This window comes from Mytilus edulis, chromosome 14 (assembly GCF_963676685.1).
Source record: "Mytilus edulis chromosome 14, xbMytEdul2.2, whole genome shotgun sequence".
Lineage (NCBI taxonomy): Eukaryota > Metazoa > Mollusca > Bivalvia > Mytilida > Mytilidae > Mytilus > Mytilus edulis.
The window spans coordinates 46764801-46786521 of NC_092357.1; the positions used below are offsets into that span (position 1 = coordinate 46764801).

At 31.9% G+C, this 21721-nt stretch overlaps 1 protein-coding gene across 14 annotated transcripts in view; it reads right to left on the minus strand.

The window, feature by feature from the left end:
* The window catches only part of LOC139503756 (collagen alpha-1(I) chain-like), a 137030-nt gene that overhangs the window by 70678 nt on the left and 44631 nt on the right, over nucleotides 1–21721 (minus strand). For 9 of the 14 annotated variants that reach the window (XM_071293621.1, XM_071293620.1, XM_071293619.1 and 6 more), the window contains 2 exons: nucleotides 4509–4616; nucleotides 3977–4114 (listed from right to left, as the gene is read on the minus strand). The exons of the other annotated variants lie outside the window; for them this stretch is intronic. In XM_071293621.1, coding sequence (XP_071149722.1) covers nucleotides 3977–4114; nucleotides 4509–4616 — 246 coding nt within the window. The remainder of the gene's footprint in view (nucleotides 1–3976; nucleotides 4115–4508; nucleotides 4617–21721) is intronic. 14 annotated transcript variants of the gene reach the window in all.

Sequence of the window (21721 nt, forward strand, 5' to 3'; positions counted from 1 at the left end):
AAATACTGCACTCAATCTACACTTCTTAGTGTCAATATAACAGGAATTTTTAAACACATTACTCAAAATTTAGGAGAATTCTATCCTAACAGAAAACACACTGTAACATCAATAAAATGATACTAAAATAATCTAAAACTCCTAAATCTTCTCCATGAGAATACATAATTTTCTTCCCAATCGCCAAAGAACTGTTACATTCTTACAAATTTGTTTAATTAAGATACATTGTACCTTGGCGGGGATTTAGTAAGATCTGTCAAAATGTCTTTGAGTTATGTAGTTATGTCTCGTTACATTTATGTTTCAATGTAGTATTGTCGATTACATTTACATGTATGTTTGGATAATACTGATGGTATTGAATAATATTATATCAGTTATTTGAACAGGGGTGGGGTAATATGTAGATTATTTTGTTGTATCCTTTTCAAATAATGGCAGAAACTAAAATTTACAATGCAATAAATTTCATTCTATCTTTTTCTAAATCCATAAGGATTCTGGTTATTACCTCAAATTGCAGAATGCATTAGAAACATGTAACATTTGACATTTCATGAACTTTTTAAAATTATTTATCTGAAAACTTAAAATACTGCATGCATATTATCTGTTATAATGAAGAATTTAAAACTGACATGAACTTATAATGCTTTTTTCTTATTCATTCTGATATCATGTTATATTTGCTTCTGGATGTTAAATAAACACCCATCCATCTATCTTCTTTGATACTCATTAATTAATTATAAAAAGAGATGCAAGTCCGTAAGTTGTAATAAAACATTATGACACAATGATATCCATGCAAAATGCATAAAATAAATTTGAAACATACATGACTCAAATTGCACTAGGAATCTTCTGCATATTTTTTTCCTCATAAATCATGAACATTCTAATAGTTTTAAATAGATTTGTTTGTGATAATTATAAAAGTAAATGTTCCTTCAAACATGATAATCAGGGGCGGATGCAGGAATTTTCGAAAGGGGGGGTGCTAACCCAGGGCACCCAGGGCAAAGGGGGGGTGCAAAACATATGTCCCGATACAAATGCATTGATCGGCAAAAATAAAGGGGGGTGCGCACCCCCGGAACCCCCCCCCCCCCCTGGATCCGCCACTGATAATGTTTCGGCCCTTAATGCACAATGTTGAACTCTATATATAATACTTTAAATAATGACAAAAAAAACTTTCTTTAAAAAAAAAGCCTGATGTGCTTTTTACATTATAATTTAGTACTCCAATTAATAGCCAAGAACAAGGTTCAATATACTATGTGATAACTATATTTCCAGTCCAAATATCCATTCTATGTTTTATGCAATGCCAATGGGTATTTGCAACTTTTAGTCTAGACTTTAATTTTTCAGTTTAAATTAAGTAACACACTGCTTCTAATAGACAAAAGCAAGGAATCATATATTGCTACTTTATGCAAAAATAACTCCAGTCCAATTTTCCATCCTATGTTTTCTGCTATGCCAATAAGTATAAGCAATGTTTACAGTAGAATCCAATTCTTTATTTTACATTAACCAACACACTGCTTCTTATAGTCAAAACCAAGGAATATTATTACTACTTTATGAAATTATAACTCCAGTCCAAATTTCCATTCTATGTTTTCTGCTATGCCAAATTTAACTATAGTCTTCAATTTGTCAATACATTTATAGGCCATTAGTACCAGTTAAATAAAAATCACTTACCTTGTCCTGATATTCACTAAACCTCTCTAATAAAAACATCTTCACCAGCTCTGAGTGGCAGAAGTTCTTCTCAAGACATTTAGTCATGCAAGACTCTTAATTTTTTTTTGATTAATTAGTTATAAATCATTTACAAAAATCGTTGTTCAAAACAAGCAATGTATAAGGGGTGTAAAATCTCATGACAAATCAATCACGATTCTTTTTCAAGCTCCTTAAACTATCTCTGCATTAAAAGGAGTCATTTGAAATAAAAAAAAAAATCCCTTCCATTAATTTCTTTCATTCTACATAATAATATAACCTCAAAATGCCCTTCCAATAGTAGCCTCATATACACTCTTTTTTTCAAAGTAGGAAATAAAATAAAAACTTAATCCCCCTTCCATGACACATTACAATACTGACTTGGGTCAAGGATTTGGTTTTTTAGGGGGGGGGGGGTACCTTTCTGTATCCGTCCTTGCAATATCTTCTTGGAAATAACATTAAAGATTTTCAAATCAATAAATCAGAAATTACCAGGAAAGTTTTTTCTAATTATATATACCTCAATCATATTGTTAAAATTGAATAATACATGTATATGACTCCTTCTTTTTCAAGATTTGTAAGTACACAAATTATGCAATCGTTAACATTATAAATTTGTGTTTGTTGTGTAGCAAGTTTGTGTACTGTCAGTGCTGCGGAAACAGATGGTTTAAATCATCCAATTTCAAAGAAAGTCCATGATGAAGTTTAAGTAAATGAATCCCAAAATAGGACAAACTCTTGATGATGACATAATAAAGTAAATGATGTAAACAGAAAATAAACAAAAGATGAATTTTTTAGAGTCTTATGGCATCAATGAAAACAAGGAATGACATTTTGGAATGGAATGGAAAAGGGAAAATGAAATATAATATATATCATGGAAATCAAAACCAGTATAAGCAGGATAAAGTAACATGTCATATAAGACGGGCTGTAAATTTAAAGTCTGAAAGAAGAATGCATGGAATGGGAAAAAATAAATCATCGACAGTAGAAGTAGCATGAATAAATATATAGAATCTTAGAATAGAGAACTATGAATCTTATAAATGATGATGAAATGAACATTAAGTATTTTCTTTCTGATCACTAAAATGATGACTATATGATTATGATATATACTAATATCTATATTAAATTGTCTATGGTAAATATGACTTGACCAGCAAGACATATTTCCATTCTCAAATTTGTGATTCTAAGATATATCTGATTAAATTGACTAGACAGTATACAATACTTAATATATGAACTACTTATAGTGATTTTAATATGAAAATATATGACGAATGAAAATTAAACATGGATAGAAACAAGAGTCAGTATAATTTTAAGTAAATTGTCATTATAGAAAACATGGGATATGAACATAGAACGAAGTGCTGTTAAAACATTATTTTTCAATTTCTTAGGGTTTGAAAATTTTTTCAATTACATGTATAATACTTGACTTCAAAAAAATCTCAAAAACTCTTTGTAACATATATTCATAATTAGTATTTCAGTATTAAATAATTTAGTTAAGGTGACTAATTAAGTTATGTAAAATTATTTAATTATTATTGTTTAGACCATCCCATGTTTTAGTATATATCATTAAAATGTAGTAAAATGATTAATGAAATGAAAATTTTGAGGAACATGCTAAAAATCAAAACCAGTTAAAAATGATAGTGAAAACATCATCAAAAGCAGTAATGATATCAACAAAACTCTCAGCACCCATGCCATTAAAAGTTAATCCTCAAGAAAATCAAATAATCAAATATGTGATTAAAGGCAATAGTACAGTTAGATCAAAAAACAAATGTATTTGTGTATACACCAAAAGGCAAAAAACATAAGTAAAGGTATAATAAATAATTCATATAAACTGTCCAATGAAACAAAAACCAATATGTGGTTATACCAAAAAAATTGCAGAACCCATAAAAACACATGCCATAAAACAATAGAATGACCACCAGTGTAAGTAAAGTGCTGTATTCAAGAGGTGCTTTGGGTAGTGCGAAATGTTAAAATACCATTAATTGCAAAGTTAAGAGTTTAGTATTTTGGAACATATTAACAAAGATATAAAGAAGATACATATGATCTCAGCCAGTCAAGTCAGTATGACAGAAAAGCCAAAATGCTGCACCATAATAGGATATAAGTCATTCCAAATAAAGAGAAATAACTCATTCAAATAAGGGAGATTACTCGTGCTGATTCTTACCAACTGGCCCACAGAGGGCAATAGATTCATCAGAACCGTCCCGGCAATCCTTATTCTTATTGCATTTAAAGGACGGACTAATACATTGACCATCACCACAGCGAAATAATCCTTCTGGACATAATGTTTGAACAATACCTAAAATGGCATAAAAATATTGTAGATGGGAGATAACTCTGAAGAGAATTGTTCATGGGAGATAACTCCTAATTATATAAATATCATGTAGTTAAACTGAACACAGACATAAACTTTGAAAAGGATTCATTTTGTAAAAAAAATGATTAAACTTCAATGACCTTGAACATTGTTGTAAGGAAAACATTTACATTAAGGTCATATCTTTTTAACTCTTGCATGCATTTTCCTTTAAGATTCCTCAACCATACAAGATATTGAGGAAATTATTGGCAACAAATAAATAAACTATGAGTCAAAACATTTCTCAAAGTTTATATTCTTATTAAATAAACATTTTATTCATAGATGTCACAGGTCAAATATTTGTGATGTTGCTATAGCAACAACTTACAATTCAGTTCATCTGAGAGATCACCACAATCAAAATTGTCATTACATCTTGCTTCTTTTGGAATGCATTGCCGTCTGTTTAAACATTGCCACTCGTCTGTTTGGCAACCTGTAGTGTATTTAACAGGTAATTAACATAAAATATCATAACATAGATGACCTTTACATACTGCCAATGTAATCAATGATACTCATGCAAATGACCGACTCAGCCAGCCATATTTGGTTTGATTAACAGATAATTAACATAAATAGTGTTAACATTAAGACATTGGTCACCTTGTTTGCTGTTTATATTGTCCGACTTGCCAGTACATCATACTGCCAATGATATCACTCATTGACACTCATGCAAATGGCCGACTCTCTGAGGCAGCCATATTTGGTTTGATTAACAGATAATTAACATAAATAGTGTTAACATTAAGACATTGGTCACCTTGTTTGCTGTTATTGTCCGACTTGCCAGTACATCATACTGCCAATGATATCACTCATTGACACTCATGCAAATGGCCGACTCAGGCAGCCATATTTGGTTTGATTAACAGATAATTAACATAAATAGTGTTAACATTAAGATATTGGTCCCCGTGTTTGCTGTTATTGCCTGGCTTGCCAGCTAGTACTAGTACATCAGGAAAGTAAAATGAAGGGAAATTAAAAGTTAATTATCCCAATAATGTTAGTCTTATTTATTAGATTCTAATAGTCATGTGATATTATATAATCTGCCTACCAAAATTCAAACTGTCTTGTCTGAAAGTCAATACAAGTGTTGGTAAACTTTTATGTTTCACTGTTCAATTTATTGTAGGATTTTTTTTCTCCCTAACCTAACATAATCTGATAAATCAAGACCAAAATTACTGCACTGAGAAACTCCTATTCTAATCATTTCATCACAAAATGGAATAAATTAAGCATGACATTTATATAAATCTAATTCAATTTCGGAAAAGTGCAAAAATAGGGCAGACAACCAGATCTAGAACAGAAAAAAGAACGAAAAACAAAATCTTAAAAAACTCTGGCAAAGATGCATTTTCGGAGAAGTATTAAAAGCTGCATAATATTAACATTGTCTAATTCCTGACAAAAAAGCACGCTCTACGATCTTGGCAAGTTTGCCAACTCATGAATCCCCATTCATCATACAACTACCGATTATATCTTTATTATATCATTATGACCAAAAAATTACCGGATTATGACAGCCGGTGACAAAAATCATGTAATACTATAATGAGAGACACAGTTTTATATAATTATATTTAACAACTTTAGTTTAAAGTGTTGAAACATGTCAACTGTTTATAGCAAATCGTCTGGAAGAGGATTTCGTGTCCTGCCACAGAACTTAAAATCAACGATTTCTGTATGATTTAACAAGAAGAGAAATGGTTAAAAGTTCAACTGATTATAACCAAGCAAGCTAAAGATCAGGTTCATGTTGAACATGTGTGGCAGTCTTTAAATTGTCATTCCCACATTTGGTAAAAATTAATATAATTATCTAAGACATGACTGTTACACAGATTAGGGGTTGTGGATTATAACCAAGCAAGCTAAAGATCAGGTTCATGTCGAACATGTGTGGCAGTCTTTAAATTGTCATTCCCACATTTGGTAAAAATTAATATACTTATCTGAGACATGACTGTTACAAAGATTAGGGTTTGCAACAGTTCTGTAATTTTTTCAATTTTTTCAAGACAAAACTTCATTATATATTCTGTTTATTTTTCATCATTCCATTATTCTCATTATTCTCTCGTTTTTAATTTATTTCCCTTTTCTTGAATAGTTTGCCCATGTTCCACCATTCTTAACATCTTTGCACCCCATTATTCTCTATTCTTTTAAAGCACACTTTTCTCTCATTTTTTTTTCTTTTTGTGCCCATTTATAGTTTTATACGTACCATTAAAACCCCATCCAGACTCAACTATTCAGCAACAGATTTTAAATGGTTTAAATTATTAATTTTGCTCCAAATAAGTTAAAAGACAACGCTACGAAAATTTTTTTTATATCTTTTCATATCATTTATATCTTTCTTTTTTAAACTACAAAAAAAGTTCATCTTATACTTCAAGGGCAACAGAACTGAATGAGACAGATGATTAAAATCCTAAATGAATTAAATAAATTCCAACATTTTAAATAAATTCAAATTTCTTTTTACTTGACATATCTCATTGTGATTTTAAGTTTATATAAATATTTATATAACACAAGATTCTCATCATTGATCTATAGTTACACATCTCAATGAAAATAGTCAATTTTTAAGACATTAACCCCTGTTTTGTAAATAAGACCAGTCCATTTAAACCTCATTATAAAACTAGTAGCCTTAAATGACCTGGGGTCGATTAAGTCAAGTCATCTTCAAATTTCTTATTATAGCCTATTAAAATTCTATAGAAAAAGACATAGTTTCAATCTTAATCTTCGATGTCAATTTCAAAAGACACTGAATACTTTTCGTCACAATTGTGTCCATTTTAATGATGGCTTCTTTATGTTCATTTCAACTGGTCAAAATTACCTTCAACAAAGGCTGTAATTTAGCCACAATGTATAATTTTCCTAAATATGAGAACAGTGTGAAATGTGACCTTTTATTGCATTGACCTATGAACCGGAGGGCAGCTGTACTGACATGATTATTGCTGTGGTCTTTAATCTATGGTAAAATTCAATTAAGATTTAAGATCACATCTTTGTGGTTCAGAAGTTATGTGCCACTGCTTCTTCAAAGAATTTTAGTAAGATATCTCCATAAGTCAAAGCCCTTGGTTTTTTTCAATACAATTAATAAAATGTAAAAGTCTTTAAAAAAATAAGCTATATTTGAGCCTCATCCCTTTTGCAAAATGGTATTTGTACATCCTAATACCAGAAAAGCAGCATTGAGCCCTAGAAAAGAAACATACTTTTTCCAACATTTTTTCTATATCAATTTTAAACAGATTTTTGCACCTTGTGCTGTCAGTACCACTGTCCCAAGTAATGAGAGCAGGTTGCGCCCTCAAAAACATGTTTCAACCAATCCATTTTCTTTATTTGCCTGTCCTAAGCTATTTAGGAGAGTATAGTCCAGTGGTTATTGTTGGCTTAATTCTATTAGCCAAATTTGTTTTCATTTATTGTAAGCAAGCTATATATATAGGCTGTTGAAAGCTTCTTTTAAATTGCATGAAATTTCATCATCCCTGTGCCTTTTTATAGCTTACTATCATGGTTTATTAAGTCTCATTGTTGCAAGCAAAATGGTAACCTGAAATTATTTACATCCAGCAATGAGGGGGGATAGGAGGGGTCCTGATCCCGAAATCCTGGGCTTACCCTACTGAAAATTTAATTGGGATTCCATTGAGATTTCAGAGGAATTCAGTGGAATTCCACTGGTGCCATTGGAATTCCACTGGCATTCATTGGAATCATGAATTACAATGGAATTCCACTGTAAAAAAATATGCATCTTCTGGAATCTCAACAGAATTCCAATGAAATTCCGAAACAATGAAATTCCAATGGAAGAACAAGTAAGTTTCTGCATGATCATAATTTTATTTTTCTAGTGGAATTTCCACAAAATAATTGCAACTAAAAAAAATCATTCTGGTTATAAATTCAAATGTTCCTGGTAGTAACAAACTACCTACATGTACTGGCTACAATTTTTTATAAAAAAACTGCTGCAAAATTGTCCTTTACATGTAATTTCATTGGTTGGTTTGCTGTTAGGTTTCTGTCTTATTGATGTTAACCCATTTCCTACTTTCCTATTTTTTTACACATAAAAACAAATGCATTTGGTCTGTTTGTGATGCACAACAGTGCTAAGTAAGAATCATATATTAGGCTAGCTAACAAGAAATACTTCAATATCTATTGGGCAAGTAAATTATTTTCCAGACAAGTAAAATTTTAGGTTTCACTTGCCCGCGGACAAGTGCTCACAACAATTATTTCCACACCCCTGTTACTTCAATACATGTGATACACGATGTGTTTACAAATGTTGTGTAATCTTAAGTAATAAAGCAAAATTATGTCCATGAAAAAATATTTCCTTTTCATTCAACAACAGAAATTAGCTCAGATCCTTTTTCTTTTTTTCATACTACGCCAGAAGAGTGTTACATTTTGAGAGTCATACAAAATTTGGGACTAACTTTGAAGTTTTGTAACTTACTTTGAGCTAGAGATGTTTCTCAAGTTTCGTTTTTACAATCATGATAATGGTAAACTTAATTTCTTTCTTCTAAAGATGTAATTTCTGATTGTCTCTCCGAGTTCAAACATGTGCCTTTCTTAACCATCATACGGCACATAGAGGAACTTGGGAAAAAGCACAGATTTTAAATGACAATTCATTCATTCCCAAACATTGCAGACCAGTGTCAATAATTATCATCATTAATGAAATACGTTTACCTATTGTAAAACGCTTCAATGACTTTGACAAAAGATTGCAATGCAGACAAATGATTACAAGTGACTGGGAATAGAAAAAACGTCATAATTACGTCAGCAAAATGGTGTTTTTGACGCTAATAATACAAATGAAGATGGTTGATGTGAAGTAAAATAGCTGTCAAATAAAGCAGATTTGTTATCAGATAAGTAAATTATATATATTTTGATTATTTTTTTTGCTGAATAACTATTTGTTGAAGCATTATAATAATTATTGATAATTATAATAAATATGAAACACCAGAAAGTAGCCTTTACATTTTACAGTGTTGGTTTAATGGTGGTTTAATGATTTCCATTCAGGAATAACTGATAGATTTGTACAATATATTTTATTTCAAGGTTAACATAATTCATGCTTCAGCCATTCTTATGATTGTGTGTGGGTAAATTAAAAGGGGGAAAAGGGAGGGGGGTACATTATTTGAAATGTCATAAAAAGGCTGAATTAATATTCATGTTATTAATCTTTATACTCTATTCATTGTATTGATATTTTAATAAAAACAACATTTATCAAATTAAATTATTACATTGTATTATACCTGTTAGAAACTGTTTAATCTTGAGTGTTTATTTAAAACAAATATCAAGGACTTTTGATTCTTTGTGGTGTGATTTTTTGATTTTGCAGGGGGAAACTCAGATGCATTTATTGATTAAAAGATCTGTTCAACTGTGAAGAATTTCAAGCAGAACAACTTCACCAAGATGTTATTTAGCATTTCTAGTTGGAAGTCCTGATACAGCAATTTTAATTACAGACAGGAAGAGAAGTTTACTTATGATAATAACACAAAAATAAAAAATGGAAATTCAAGAAAATTTCATGAACTTTAGATGAACAGTTCATGAACTTCAAGTGGACAAACAATGTTCATGAATTAAATTACTGATGAACAGTTCATGAACACAGTAGTTCATGTGTTCATGAATGATTCATGAACTGGTATGGTTCATGGACAAATTCATGAATCATTCATAAAAAATTCATGAACTAAACATGAACAGGACATGAACTACAAATGGACAAGCGTGTTTTTGTTCATGAACTTTAATGAAATTTGGTCGGGATTTTCTTTGGACTTTCTAAGGATTTCATTGGGATACCAATGGATTTCCACTGGAATCTCGGTGTAAAACCACAGCAGATTCCACTGAAAAAACAGTGGAATCTGCTGTGGTTTTACACCGAGATTCCAGTGGAAATCCATTGGTATCGCAATGAAATCTGCTGTGGTTTTACACCGAGATTCTAGTGGAAATCCATTGGTATCCCAATGAAATCCTAAGAAAGTCCAAAGAAAATCCCGACCAAATTTCCCAATGTGAATCCAGTGGAAATTGCAGTGGATTTCCACTGGAAATCCCACTGGAAATCCCAATTAAATTTTCAGTAGGGTAAAAACACGAAATCCTGAAATATGGGGCTTAAAAAAACGAAATCCTGAGGTCCTGAAATTCAAATAAAGAAATTCCCGGATCCCGAAAGGGTCAATCCCGAAATCCTGAGCTTAAAAACACCCAATCCCGGAGTCCCGATAAAGGTCCTATCCCCCTCAGCAATCAATTTCACAAAAATCTTACCAGAAAAAATACTTGCAGGTCATGAATATTTCAGTAATTTTAAGACCAATTTCATTTATACAATTTTTTCATTTGTAAAAAGGTGTGCTTGAATGTGTCCTTTGATCTTCCATGGGTTAAGTTGTCCCTGATATTGACAATCATCCCTTTATCTTTATATTCAAAATATGTCTTGCATATAAGTTAATAATCTAAGCCATAAAAAGTGGTTGAATATGTATAGTTTTATTGGTAGCAGAATTTATATGTTTTTATTGTCCTAAATTCGTTTCTCAATACACCATGAAATTAGCACCAATTATATTAAATTGAAACATTTTTCCAGAACATTAATTTACCATAAATCATATTCAGTTTAATGTAATTCACATTTTCTAAATTTCTTGCATTCAAAATAAATGTAAGTTATATCAAAAAAAGATATTAAAACTTTTTCTCAATTTATTAAGGATTAAAAGTTAAGTAAGTTATCAAAGTTTAATATTAAGAGCTACTTTTAGTGGAAAAATAAACTACAAAAATTTAAGACTTCATTTCCCCTTTTTCACGGCACTATAATTTGACTTTCATGTGTCATGCTTACAAAAAATCAGCAATCCTTCGTCACACTTCGACCCCAATGAGACCCACTTCTAACTTTGTCATGAACGCAATGAATTGACCACATGCAGTCAAAGATGGTTGTTGCATTTAAAAAAAAATATATAAATTAAACTTTTAAAATACCCTGGCCAAAAAGGTTCTTTGGTATCAGAATTTTCCATATTCACAGCATCTCACGATATTGTATTTTTATGACTTGATATTTATCTTGATATATTAAAACAGTTATTTGAACTCGTCTAATTTGTTAAAACATGTGCAGCACTGGGATTGGCAAATATTCAAATTTTTGCAGTTTCAAAATTTAAATAATAAAATTCATGCCGATATCTTAATGAAACTGTGAGCATTTAATTTCCATATACTTCAAATTTTGCTGATAAAAACACATTTTTTGCATACAAAATTAATACTTAACATTTTTCTATTTCTTTCTTCTCATTCTGATATCTTATTATAATAATAGTACAAATCAATTTAAGTCTTCCAATTTTATTTCTTTTTCTAAAATAAACAGCTTGATTTTGAGCTTGCTGTTGGGTGAAATGGTCTGCAATAAATTCAGCAAAATTTCAAGAGCTGTAAGACCATGCTTAAAATTACCATTGAAATTTCATTTTCTCTCATTAACTTTTGACTGCCTTAATTGGTGTTTAACGCCACTTTCAGCACTATTGTACTGTTTTGTGGTGGTCAGTTTTTATTGGTGGAGGAAGCCTGCAGTCTCAGTGCCTGGGGATGGGACAGAGAACCACCCCAATTTGGTAGGAAAAATGACCATCTTAGTTAATTAAGATTGGAGTCGAACTCACCTACCATAAACTCACAATCATAGTGCTTACAGGCTAGAGATAATGAGTTTGAATACTTTAGACCACTGGGCTACTGAGGCCTCAAGACTGTCTTGTTTTTGCTTGTAAGTTAGAGCATGATATTTTGCTTTGCGTTAGAACTCATACTGAGATTTTGAAATTTAAAAAAACAGCAACAAGTACTTATTTACTTTGCGTCTTTTACATTTTATTATAATTAGTATACACTCAAACTCTTGGTCACTGGTTGAATTGGTGTTGACACAATCAATCAATTACTTTTATCATGACAAATGTATCATGTTCAAGATTATATTTCATAATTTGTCTGAACTCTAGCCCTTGAACAATCATCTACACTAAACAAGATGTATCAAATTCTCCCAACAGTCACCTTTTTTAAACCCCAGAGAAATGACAGATAAAGAAGCACATTTTTCAATGGAATCTACTAAAATAAAGTCTGCCTTTTCCATTATGTTTTAACTTAAACATGACCATTTATGAGAACAGAAACTATTGTAAATTAGTCATGATGGGCACAAAGTGCAGGATGTGTTGGGAACTGATTATCCTGCCAGGTCACATCAAGACTAACTAAACATTTGCCGCCTATCCTCCAAGTATGCTTTGTTTAGGACTGGTCTGAGCTTAGTAATGAATGACCAGATAAAATGATAGGTCGATCTTCTTTTAGAATTATATTGAGCCAAACAATTCCAGGACTGCATGGATTCCCCCAAAAAGATATAACATTGAGACAGAGTAAACTTTACATTCTCATTAAAAGTTACCGGACCACATTTTAGTATATGCTGCAACCCAAGAAGCAGTATCATATTCTCCTGTCTCATTTATAACAACTGTCAACACAGTATTATTGCAACTGAGAACTCATTACCATATGTTAAGATTTACTTTAAATTTAGAAAATATGTCATTTGTTACAAAAGTTATGCACAAAATGAGTTAATGTTAGGGTTCAAATTTCTAAAGAAAGTTTTAACAATGTACAAATGGGATGATAAGAAGTGTGATAAAATTCAGATATATTAAGTCACTGAGACCTGCCATCACGCCTGCCACAACAAAGTTCGTAACTTTAAATTCCAGAATGTTTTGCATCTTTTTGAATTAGCAAATCTGATTTAACGGTGTGCAGAAAAATGTAACACTTATATGAGATATGCAATTGCAAAAAAATATGAAAAATGAGTACAATTAAAATTTACATAAGAGTTTATAATTGATGCAATATATCTAATTTAATAACGTTTTTGGAACATTATTTATTATTTTTTTTAAATAACATGACATAATTTATGATCAATGCTTGGTGCATTTGTATTAATTGACAACAACAGTTGCAAGTTTCATATTTTTGCAATAATTATATCTAATTCAATAACATCTTAGACACATTAATCTAAAAAAGATATTTTTAAATAAGACATTATATATGATCATTCTGTAATCCAAATGGGGTTATTTCTGCTTGGTACATTTGCATTAAATTTAATGCATTGCTCCAATTGTGAGAATTCCATATTTTTTTCCAAATTAGAGTTAAATGCCAAATATTTAAAAGCATCAACAGAGTGTGATTCCATTTTTGATAGGTTTCTTTGAAATACTTGAGATATAAAAAAAAGTTGCATCAGTAACAGTAATCACATAATCAACTAATCAAATCAATTTTCATGTACCATTTCGAATGGTTGCATAACAATCATCAATATCTAATCAACTTAACAGCAGGGAAATCATCACCTTATAATGAGATTAGATATTGCATGAGATATCATCAGACACACGACATATCAAGCAGCCAAATGATACCAAATCATCACCTTGAAATGAGATTAGATATTGCATGAGATATCATCAGACACATGACATATCCAGCAGCCAAATGATACCAAATCATCACCTTATAATGAGATTAGATATTGCATGAGATATCATCAGACACACAACATATCAAGCAGCCAAATGATACCAAATCATCACCTTATAATGAGATTAGATATTGCATGAGATATCATCAGACACACGACATATCAAGCAGCCAAATGATACCAAATCATCATCTTATAATGAGATTAGATATTGCATGAGATATCATCAGACACACGACATATCAAGCAGCCAAATGATACAAAATCATCACCTTATAATGAGATTAGATATTGCATAAGATATCACCAGACACATGACACAGCCAGCAGCCAAATGATACCAAATCATCACCTTATAATGAGATTAGATATTGCATGAGATATCACCAGACACATGAAATATCCAGCAACCAAATGATACCAAATCATCACCTTATAATGAGATTAGATATTGCATGAGATATCATCAGACACATGACATATCAAGCATCCAAATGATACCAAATCATCACCTTATAATGAGATTAGATATTGCATGAGATATCATCAGACACATGACATAGCCAGCAGCCAAATGATACCAAATCATCACCTTATAATGAGATTAGATATTGCATGAGAGATCACCAGACACACGACATATCCAGCAGCCAAATGACACCAAATCATCACCTTATAATGAGATTAGATATTGCATGAGATATCATCAGAAACATGACATATCCAGCAACCAAATGATACCAAATCATCACCTTATAATGAGATTAGATATTGCATGAGATATCATCAGACACACGACATATCAAGCATCCAAATGATACCAAATCATCACCTTATAATGAGATTAGATATTGCATGAGATATCATCAGAAACATGACATAGCCAGTAGTCAAATGATACCAAATCATCACCTTATAATGAGATTAGATATTGCATGAGATATCATCAGAAACATGACATATCAAGCATCCAAATGATACCAAATCATCACCTTATAATGAGATTAGATATTGCATGAGATATCATCAGAAACATGACATAGCCAGCAGCCAAATGATACCAAATCATCACCTTACAATGAGATTATATATTGCATGAGATATCATCAGAAACATGACATTATTAAGCCAGCAGCTAGAAGATATCAAATCATCACCTTATATTGCGATAAGTATTTTTTAGAGGTACATATCATGATAGATACCTAATATATCAGTTAACATGACAATTATCTCAGCAACAAATTGTTAAGCACATGATCACCTTATTTTAAAATAAGTTATCACATTTGTAATCATCAGAAATTAAATATATATATATATATATCACATCTGCTACAAGTAATCACATGATCTCATGATACTTATGTAAGTTATCACATACATGTACTAATCCGATACTATGGTCAGTTATCTTATACAAATTTGCCACTTTTATTACAATTTGTAATCATGTGATCATCTAATACTGAGATTATAATCAAATAATCACATACATGTACTAATCCGATACTGTCTGATATCGGATATCAAGTTCAGTAGTCATATTTCCTATAACTGTTTTAAGGCCAGTTATCACATGATCATTTGATACTGAGACAAGTAATCACATTATCATCTGATACTATAGTAAACACATGATTAACTGATATTGAGACAAGTAATCACATGATTAACTGATACTGAAACAAGTAAAAACATGATCAAAGAGGGACGAAAGATACCAAAGGGACAGTCAAACTCATAAATCTAAAACAAACTGACAACGCCATGGATAAAAATGAAAAAGACAAACAGAAAAACAATAGTACACATGACACAACTCATAGAAAACTAAAGAATAAACAACACGAACCCCAACGATCAACTGATACTGAGACAAGTAATCACTTTGGTCAACTACTACTGAGATAAGTATTCACATGATCAATTGAGACAAGTATTCACAGGATCAACTGAACTGAGACATGTAATCACATCATCAACAGAAATCACATTATCTGCTGATTCTGAGACAAGTAATTGCATGATCAAATTATACAAAGAAAAGTAATCACATGAGCAACTGATACTGAGACAAGTAATCACATAATCAACTAATGCAGATATGTAATCACTAAATCATCAGAAAATGCCATCAACTACCAGTGATAAAGTCACATAAGCATGTACAGTTCTTGTCATATTGAATTTTGCATTAAATAAACTCATCATAGATACCAGGATTAAATATTGTATTTACGCCAGACTTGCGTTTTGTCTACAAAAAACTCATCAGTGACCCTTGAATCCAAAAAAATTGGAAAAAAGGCCAAATAAAGTACACAGTTGAAGAAAAAATAGTCTTTTGAAGTTTGACATACAATAATCAATTTAACCAGTACACTCCCCCATTCCCACCCCTATTCAATCTACCATCAACATATTATATCTTTACTTTGTACTGTTAAGCAAAATATCACAACACAATATTTATTCTATGAATGGAATATTAAACTTATCAACTGATTGATAAATTGTTTAATATTTATTCAAGGCATGAGATTAAAAGATTAGAATTATACAAATCACCTGTAATCTGAGGGTCTAAAGGAAACCTATAAATTGACACAGGGCTTATTTAAAGTTTTAAAATATTTTAAACTTTAGAACTACATATTTTATTCTAATAAAATATTTTTCTTAAAATGTCTTAGTTAAAAACTGTCATTAATATCAAAGTGATACTTGTAGGCATTTTACAATTAATGGCAGTGTAAAATGGGAGTTTTTTCTCCTTTTTTATTAGCAAAATGGTATATCAATCTTGATATCAAATCTATAGCCTGCCAGCATCCTTACATCTTGATATCACAGTAATTTCATAGATACCAATATCAAAATTTTGAACACAAGAAGCATGTTTCGTCTCCAAAAGATTCATCAGTGAAGTTGAATTTTGAATTTTTGAAATACTTAGGCTTTTATACCTCAGGAATAGGTAACCCTAATAGCTGTATTTGGCAAAACATTTAGGACTTGCTGGTCCACAATGCTCTTCAACTTCATACTTTATTTAGCCTTTTAATTTTTTTTTATTCGACCGTCACTGATGAGTCTTTTTGTAGATGTCTGGCTCAATTACAAAATTTTAATCCTGGTATCTATGATGAGTTTATCAAATACATGATTTGAGTGACTGCCACTGTTAATTCAAAGCATGACAACATGTACCTACATCAATGATTAACATTTTACTAAGGCTCTCCAACTGACCCCATACATGTAGTTAAATTCCAAAATCAACACCTTGCAGCTTAACTCTTAATCTGCACTGAAATACACAGATTAGAAGGAGGGGCAGACTGTATCTTTAATTTAATTAAACTTCAATCGTAAATCCATGGGATTATAGTTTTAAACAAATTCGGTTAAACTTTGAACATAGTAATAGCTTATATTCCACTTACATGGGATGGTAATCCTAACAAATTACGTAGTTAGCAAACTTATAACTGTTGTTTAAATTATAAACCTTTTGAGAACTAATTGACATGGATTTCATTGGTATAAGTGAACCTTATGTATTCTTGGTTTTATTTCGTTTTGGGATCCTTTATAGCTTGGCGTTTGGTGTGAGCCATGGCTACATGTTGACCTATATATAATGGTTTACTTTTACAAATTGTGACTTAGATGGAAGGTTGTCTCATTGAGACTTGTACCACATCTTCGTATATCATTTTAACAAAATATCCATACATTTTTAAACAACATTTACTTGTCGAGTAGCTGAGAATCAAATGAGATTTAAATACAACTTAAGAGGCACATCTTTTTTTTTATTAAATAACAGGAAAATTTTGAGTTTGACACACAGTATATAGAGAAATAGCTAACAGCCTATTCAGGGATGGATCCAGTCATTTTAAACTAGAGGCTCTAAAGAGCCTGTGTCGCTCACCTTGGTCTATGTGAATATTCAACAAAGGACACAGATGGATTCATGACAAAATTGTGTTTTGGTGATGGCGATGTGTTTGTAGATCTTACTTTACTGAACATTCTTGCTGCTTACAATTATCTCTATCTATAATGATTGGCCCAGTAGTTTCAGTGGAAAATGTTAGTAAAATTTACAAAGTTTATGAAAATTGTTAAAAATTGACTATGAAGGACAATAACTCTTTAGGGGGTCAATTGACCATTTCAATCATGTTCACTTATTTGTAAATCTTACTTTGCTGAACATTATTGCTGTTTACAGTTTATCTCTATCTATAATAATATTCAAGATAATAACCAAAAACAGCAAAATTTCCTTAAAATTACCAATTCAGGGGCAGCAACCCAACAACGGGTTGTCCGATTCATCTGAAAATTTCAGGGAAGATAGTTCTTGACCTGATAGATAATTTTACCCCTTCTCAGATTTGCTCTAAATGCTTTGGTTTTTGAGTTATAAGCCCAAAACTTCATTTTACCCCTATGTTCTATTTTTAGCCGTGGGGGCCATCTTGGTTGGATGGCCGGGTCATTGGACACATTTTTAAACTAGATACCCAAAAGATGATTGTGGCCAAGTTTGGATTAATTTGGCCCAGTAGTTTCAGAGAAGAGGATTTCTGTAAAAGATTACTAAGATTTACGAAAAATGGTTAAAAATTGACTATAAAGGGCAATTACTCCTAAAGGGGTCAACTGACCATTTCGGTCACGTTGACTTATTTGTAAATCTTACTTGTCTGAACATTATTGCTGTTTACAGTTTATCTTTATGTATACTAATATCTAAGATAATAAACAAAAACAGTAAAATTTCCATAAAATTACCAATTCAGGGGCAGCAACCCAACAACGGGTTGTCCGATTCATCTGAAAATTTCAGGGCAGATAGATCTTGACCTGATGAACAATTTAACCCCGTGTCAGATTTGCTCTAAATGCTTTGGTTTTTGAGTTATAAGCCAAAAACCACATTTTACCTCTATGTTCTATTTTTAGCCATGGCGGCCATCTTGGTTGGTTGACCGGTTCACCGGACACATTTTTTAAACTAGATACCCCAATGATGATTGTGGCCAAGTTTGGTTAAATTTGGCCCGGTAGTTTCAGAGGAGAAGATTTTTGTAAAAGTGAACGCCGGACGACGGACGCAGGACGACGACGGACGACGGACGCCAAGTGATGGGAAAAGCTCACATGGCCCTTCGGGCCAGGTGAGCTAAAAAAGGGGGTTCCCTACCCAGAGTAAAGTGGGGTTCCAACTTTATGCTCCCATTCAAATGCATTGATCGTCCAAAAATATGGGGTTCCAACTATATGCTCCCATTCAAATGCATTGATCGTCCAAAAATATGGGGTTCCAACTATATGCTCCCATTCAAATGCATTGATCGTCCAAAAATATGGGGTTCCAACTATATGCTCCCATTCAAATGCATTGATCGTCCAAAAATATGGGGTTCCAACTATATGCTCCCATTCAAATGCATTGATCGTCCAAAAAAAGGGGGGTTCCAACTATATGCTCCCATTCAAATGCATTGATCTTCCAATAAAAGGGGGGTTCCAACTATATGCTCCCATTCAAATGCATTGATCTTCCAATAAAAGGGGGGTTCCAACTATATGCTCCCATTCAAATGCATTGATCTTCCAATAAAAGTGGGGTTCCAACTATATGCTCCCATTCAAATGCATTGATCGTCCCAAAAAAGGGGGGTTCCAACCCCCAGCCCCTCCCCTCTCCCTGGATCTGCCACTGTGTTTGACTGTGTCATCTGTCTTTTAGATGTTTTCTACTAGTTATGCTATTGGATTACTGTCTCTAAAGGATATTATGCCAAAGACATTGACCTTTAAAATTCCAAATAAATAAGTTTTAATTATGGAATGTTTGCATCCACTTAGTATTTAAAATAAACAAAATCTGGCAAAAATCTAAATTTGTTACCTCTAACATTTGTTTCAAGCATTTTTAACAACTAAAAACCAATAAACAAACGGTTTGAATTTCTTTAAAGAAACCATAATTCAACAATCTTTCAATTTAGCACCTGTGTTATCATTCTTGTACTTTCTCTTCCACTTTGTTGTTATTTAGATGTATGGTCATTAGGCAGTTTGAAGTAAAAAAAAAAACAGAATGCATTGTAAATGAGAGAGAAAACATAACTTGACAAGTAGAATAATTACTTGGCACAATTGAATACTGACAGTTATGATTAACATGCAGCTCATCTTACTTTAGGAAAACATTCTTTTCAACAAAGAAAACACCATGATTACAAATTACCTCACAACCCTTGCCCTCTAATGTAAACTTGGGTACTTAATTATCACCAAACTTTTTCAGAAACTATTAAACCATCTTTTACTACTGTTTAAAGGAAAATTTTGAATTAAAAAAAAGAAGATATAGTTACAATGATTGCTAATTATAGACAACTGATCGCCACAAGAGACCAAATGATGGAATAAAACAAATTCTCCAATATACCTTATAACTTAAGTGTTACTGTATGGTGTTCAACAATGAGCCAACACACAACACAAAACGTAACCTATAAAAGTCCCAGAAATGACAAATAAAGTGTATTTTTCAAAAAAGTGTAATGATTTTAAACCAGCTGTAAATTCTTCCCTAACTTAAGGATGACCTATAAGAAGCAGATCCAAGGGGGAGGGGGATAGAAGGCATACACTCCCCTCTAGGATCAATAAAAAATATAACATAGCTCTCACAACTTATGATATTTTTGCAGAAAATTGTCAGATTTTTTTTTTTTATATATATTTGGTTTTTCTTCAATTTCAGCCCCCTCTTTTAAAATTCCTGAATCTATTCCAGTGTAGGTAGCTTATGTCTATATTATTTGGTCTCTGATTGATAATCCCCTCCTTAGGAATCAAAATTGTTACCACATCTTGAACTTATTCTTATATAACTCGATTCTCATCAGTATAACTGTCTTATGTAATATAGAAACAGTTTTCGTCAATTTCAATGAATTTGGTTTTAATAGCAGAACTTGAGTCTCTGTTTAATTCATTCTCATTTTTTTCCTCAGACTATCAAAACATCTTTTTCCTCTAAAATATGTATATGAAAATGATAAAAGAGATGTGGTATGCGATTGCCAATGAGACAACTATCCACCAGAGACCAAAAGAATGTACTCAAGGTCACCTTACGACCTTCAACAATATCATTAAAATGTGCATACTTTAAAGTAAGACATAATATTAACCAATCAAAAAGATCACTGCAGAAGTTATGCAAAACAAACAAATATGGCAGACAGCAACTAAAAAAGCTACTGTATCAAAAGTTCCTGATTTTGGACAGGCAAATAAATAATGAGGCTAAAGGTCTAACAATGTTTGTGAGCATTCAATCCTCCCTCTAACCTGGACAGCAATGATAACACAACATTAGAACAAAGTGTAAAATTCAAAGGCAACATCTTCAGGGCTAGCCATGCTCTATTTTTGCTACCACTGCCTCTTATTTTGAAGCCACTATAGCTATGCTACAGACCTGTGTAGCCAAGAATTTCCAAGGGGGGTAATTAGGACTGGACACCAACTTGACTTTAACAATCACAATTGGAACAGAACGTTGACTTTAACAGTGCTTATTTGTTTTCAAAGGGGGGGGGGGGGGGGGGGTATGCGACAGACTGGGTTTCAGGTTCAAACCAGTTAAAGGGATTTTCCAGTAAACAATTTAAGAAACATAACTTTGGAAGCTTGATGTTTTGGGCTCGTCAGCTATATCAAAAGGCTGGTACGTCAGTACGATGAGGTTCATTTACCAATAAGTAGCAAACAAAATTTAA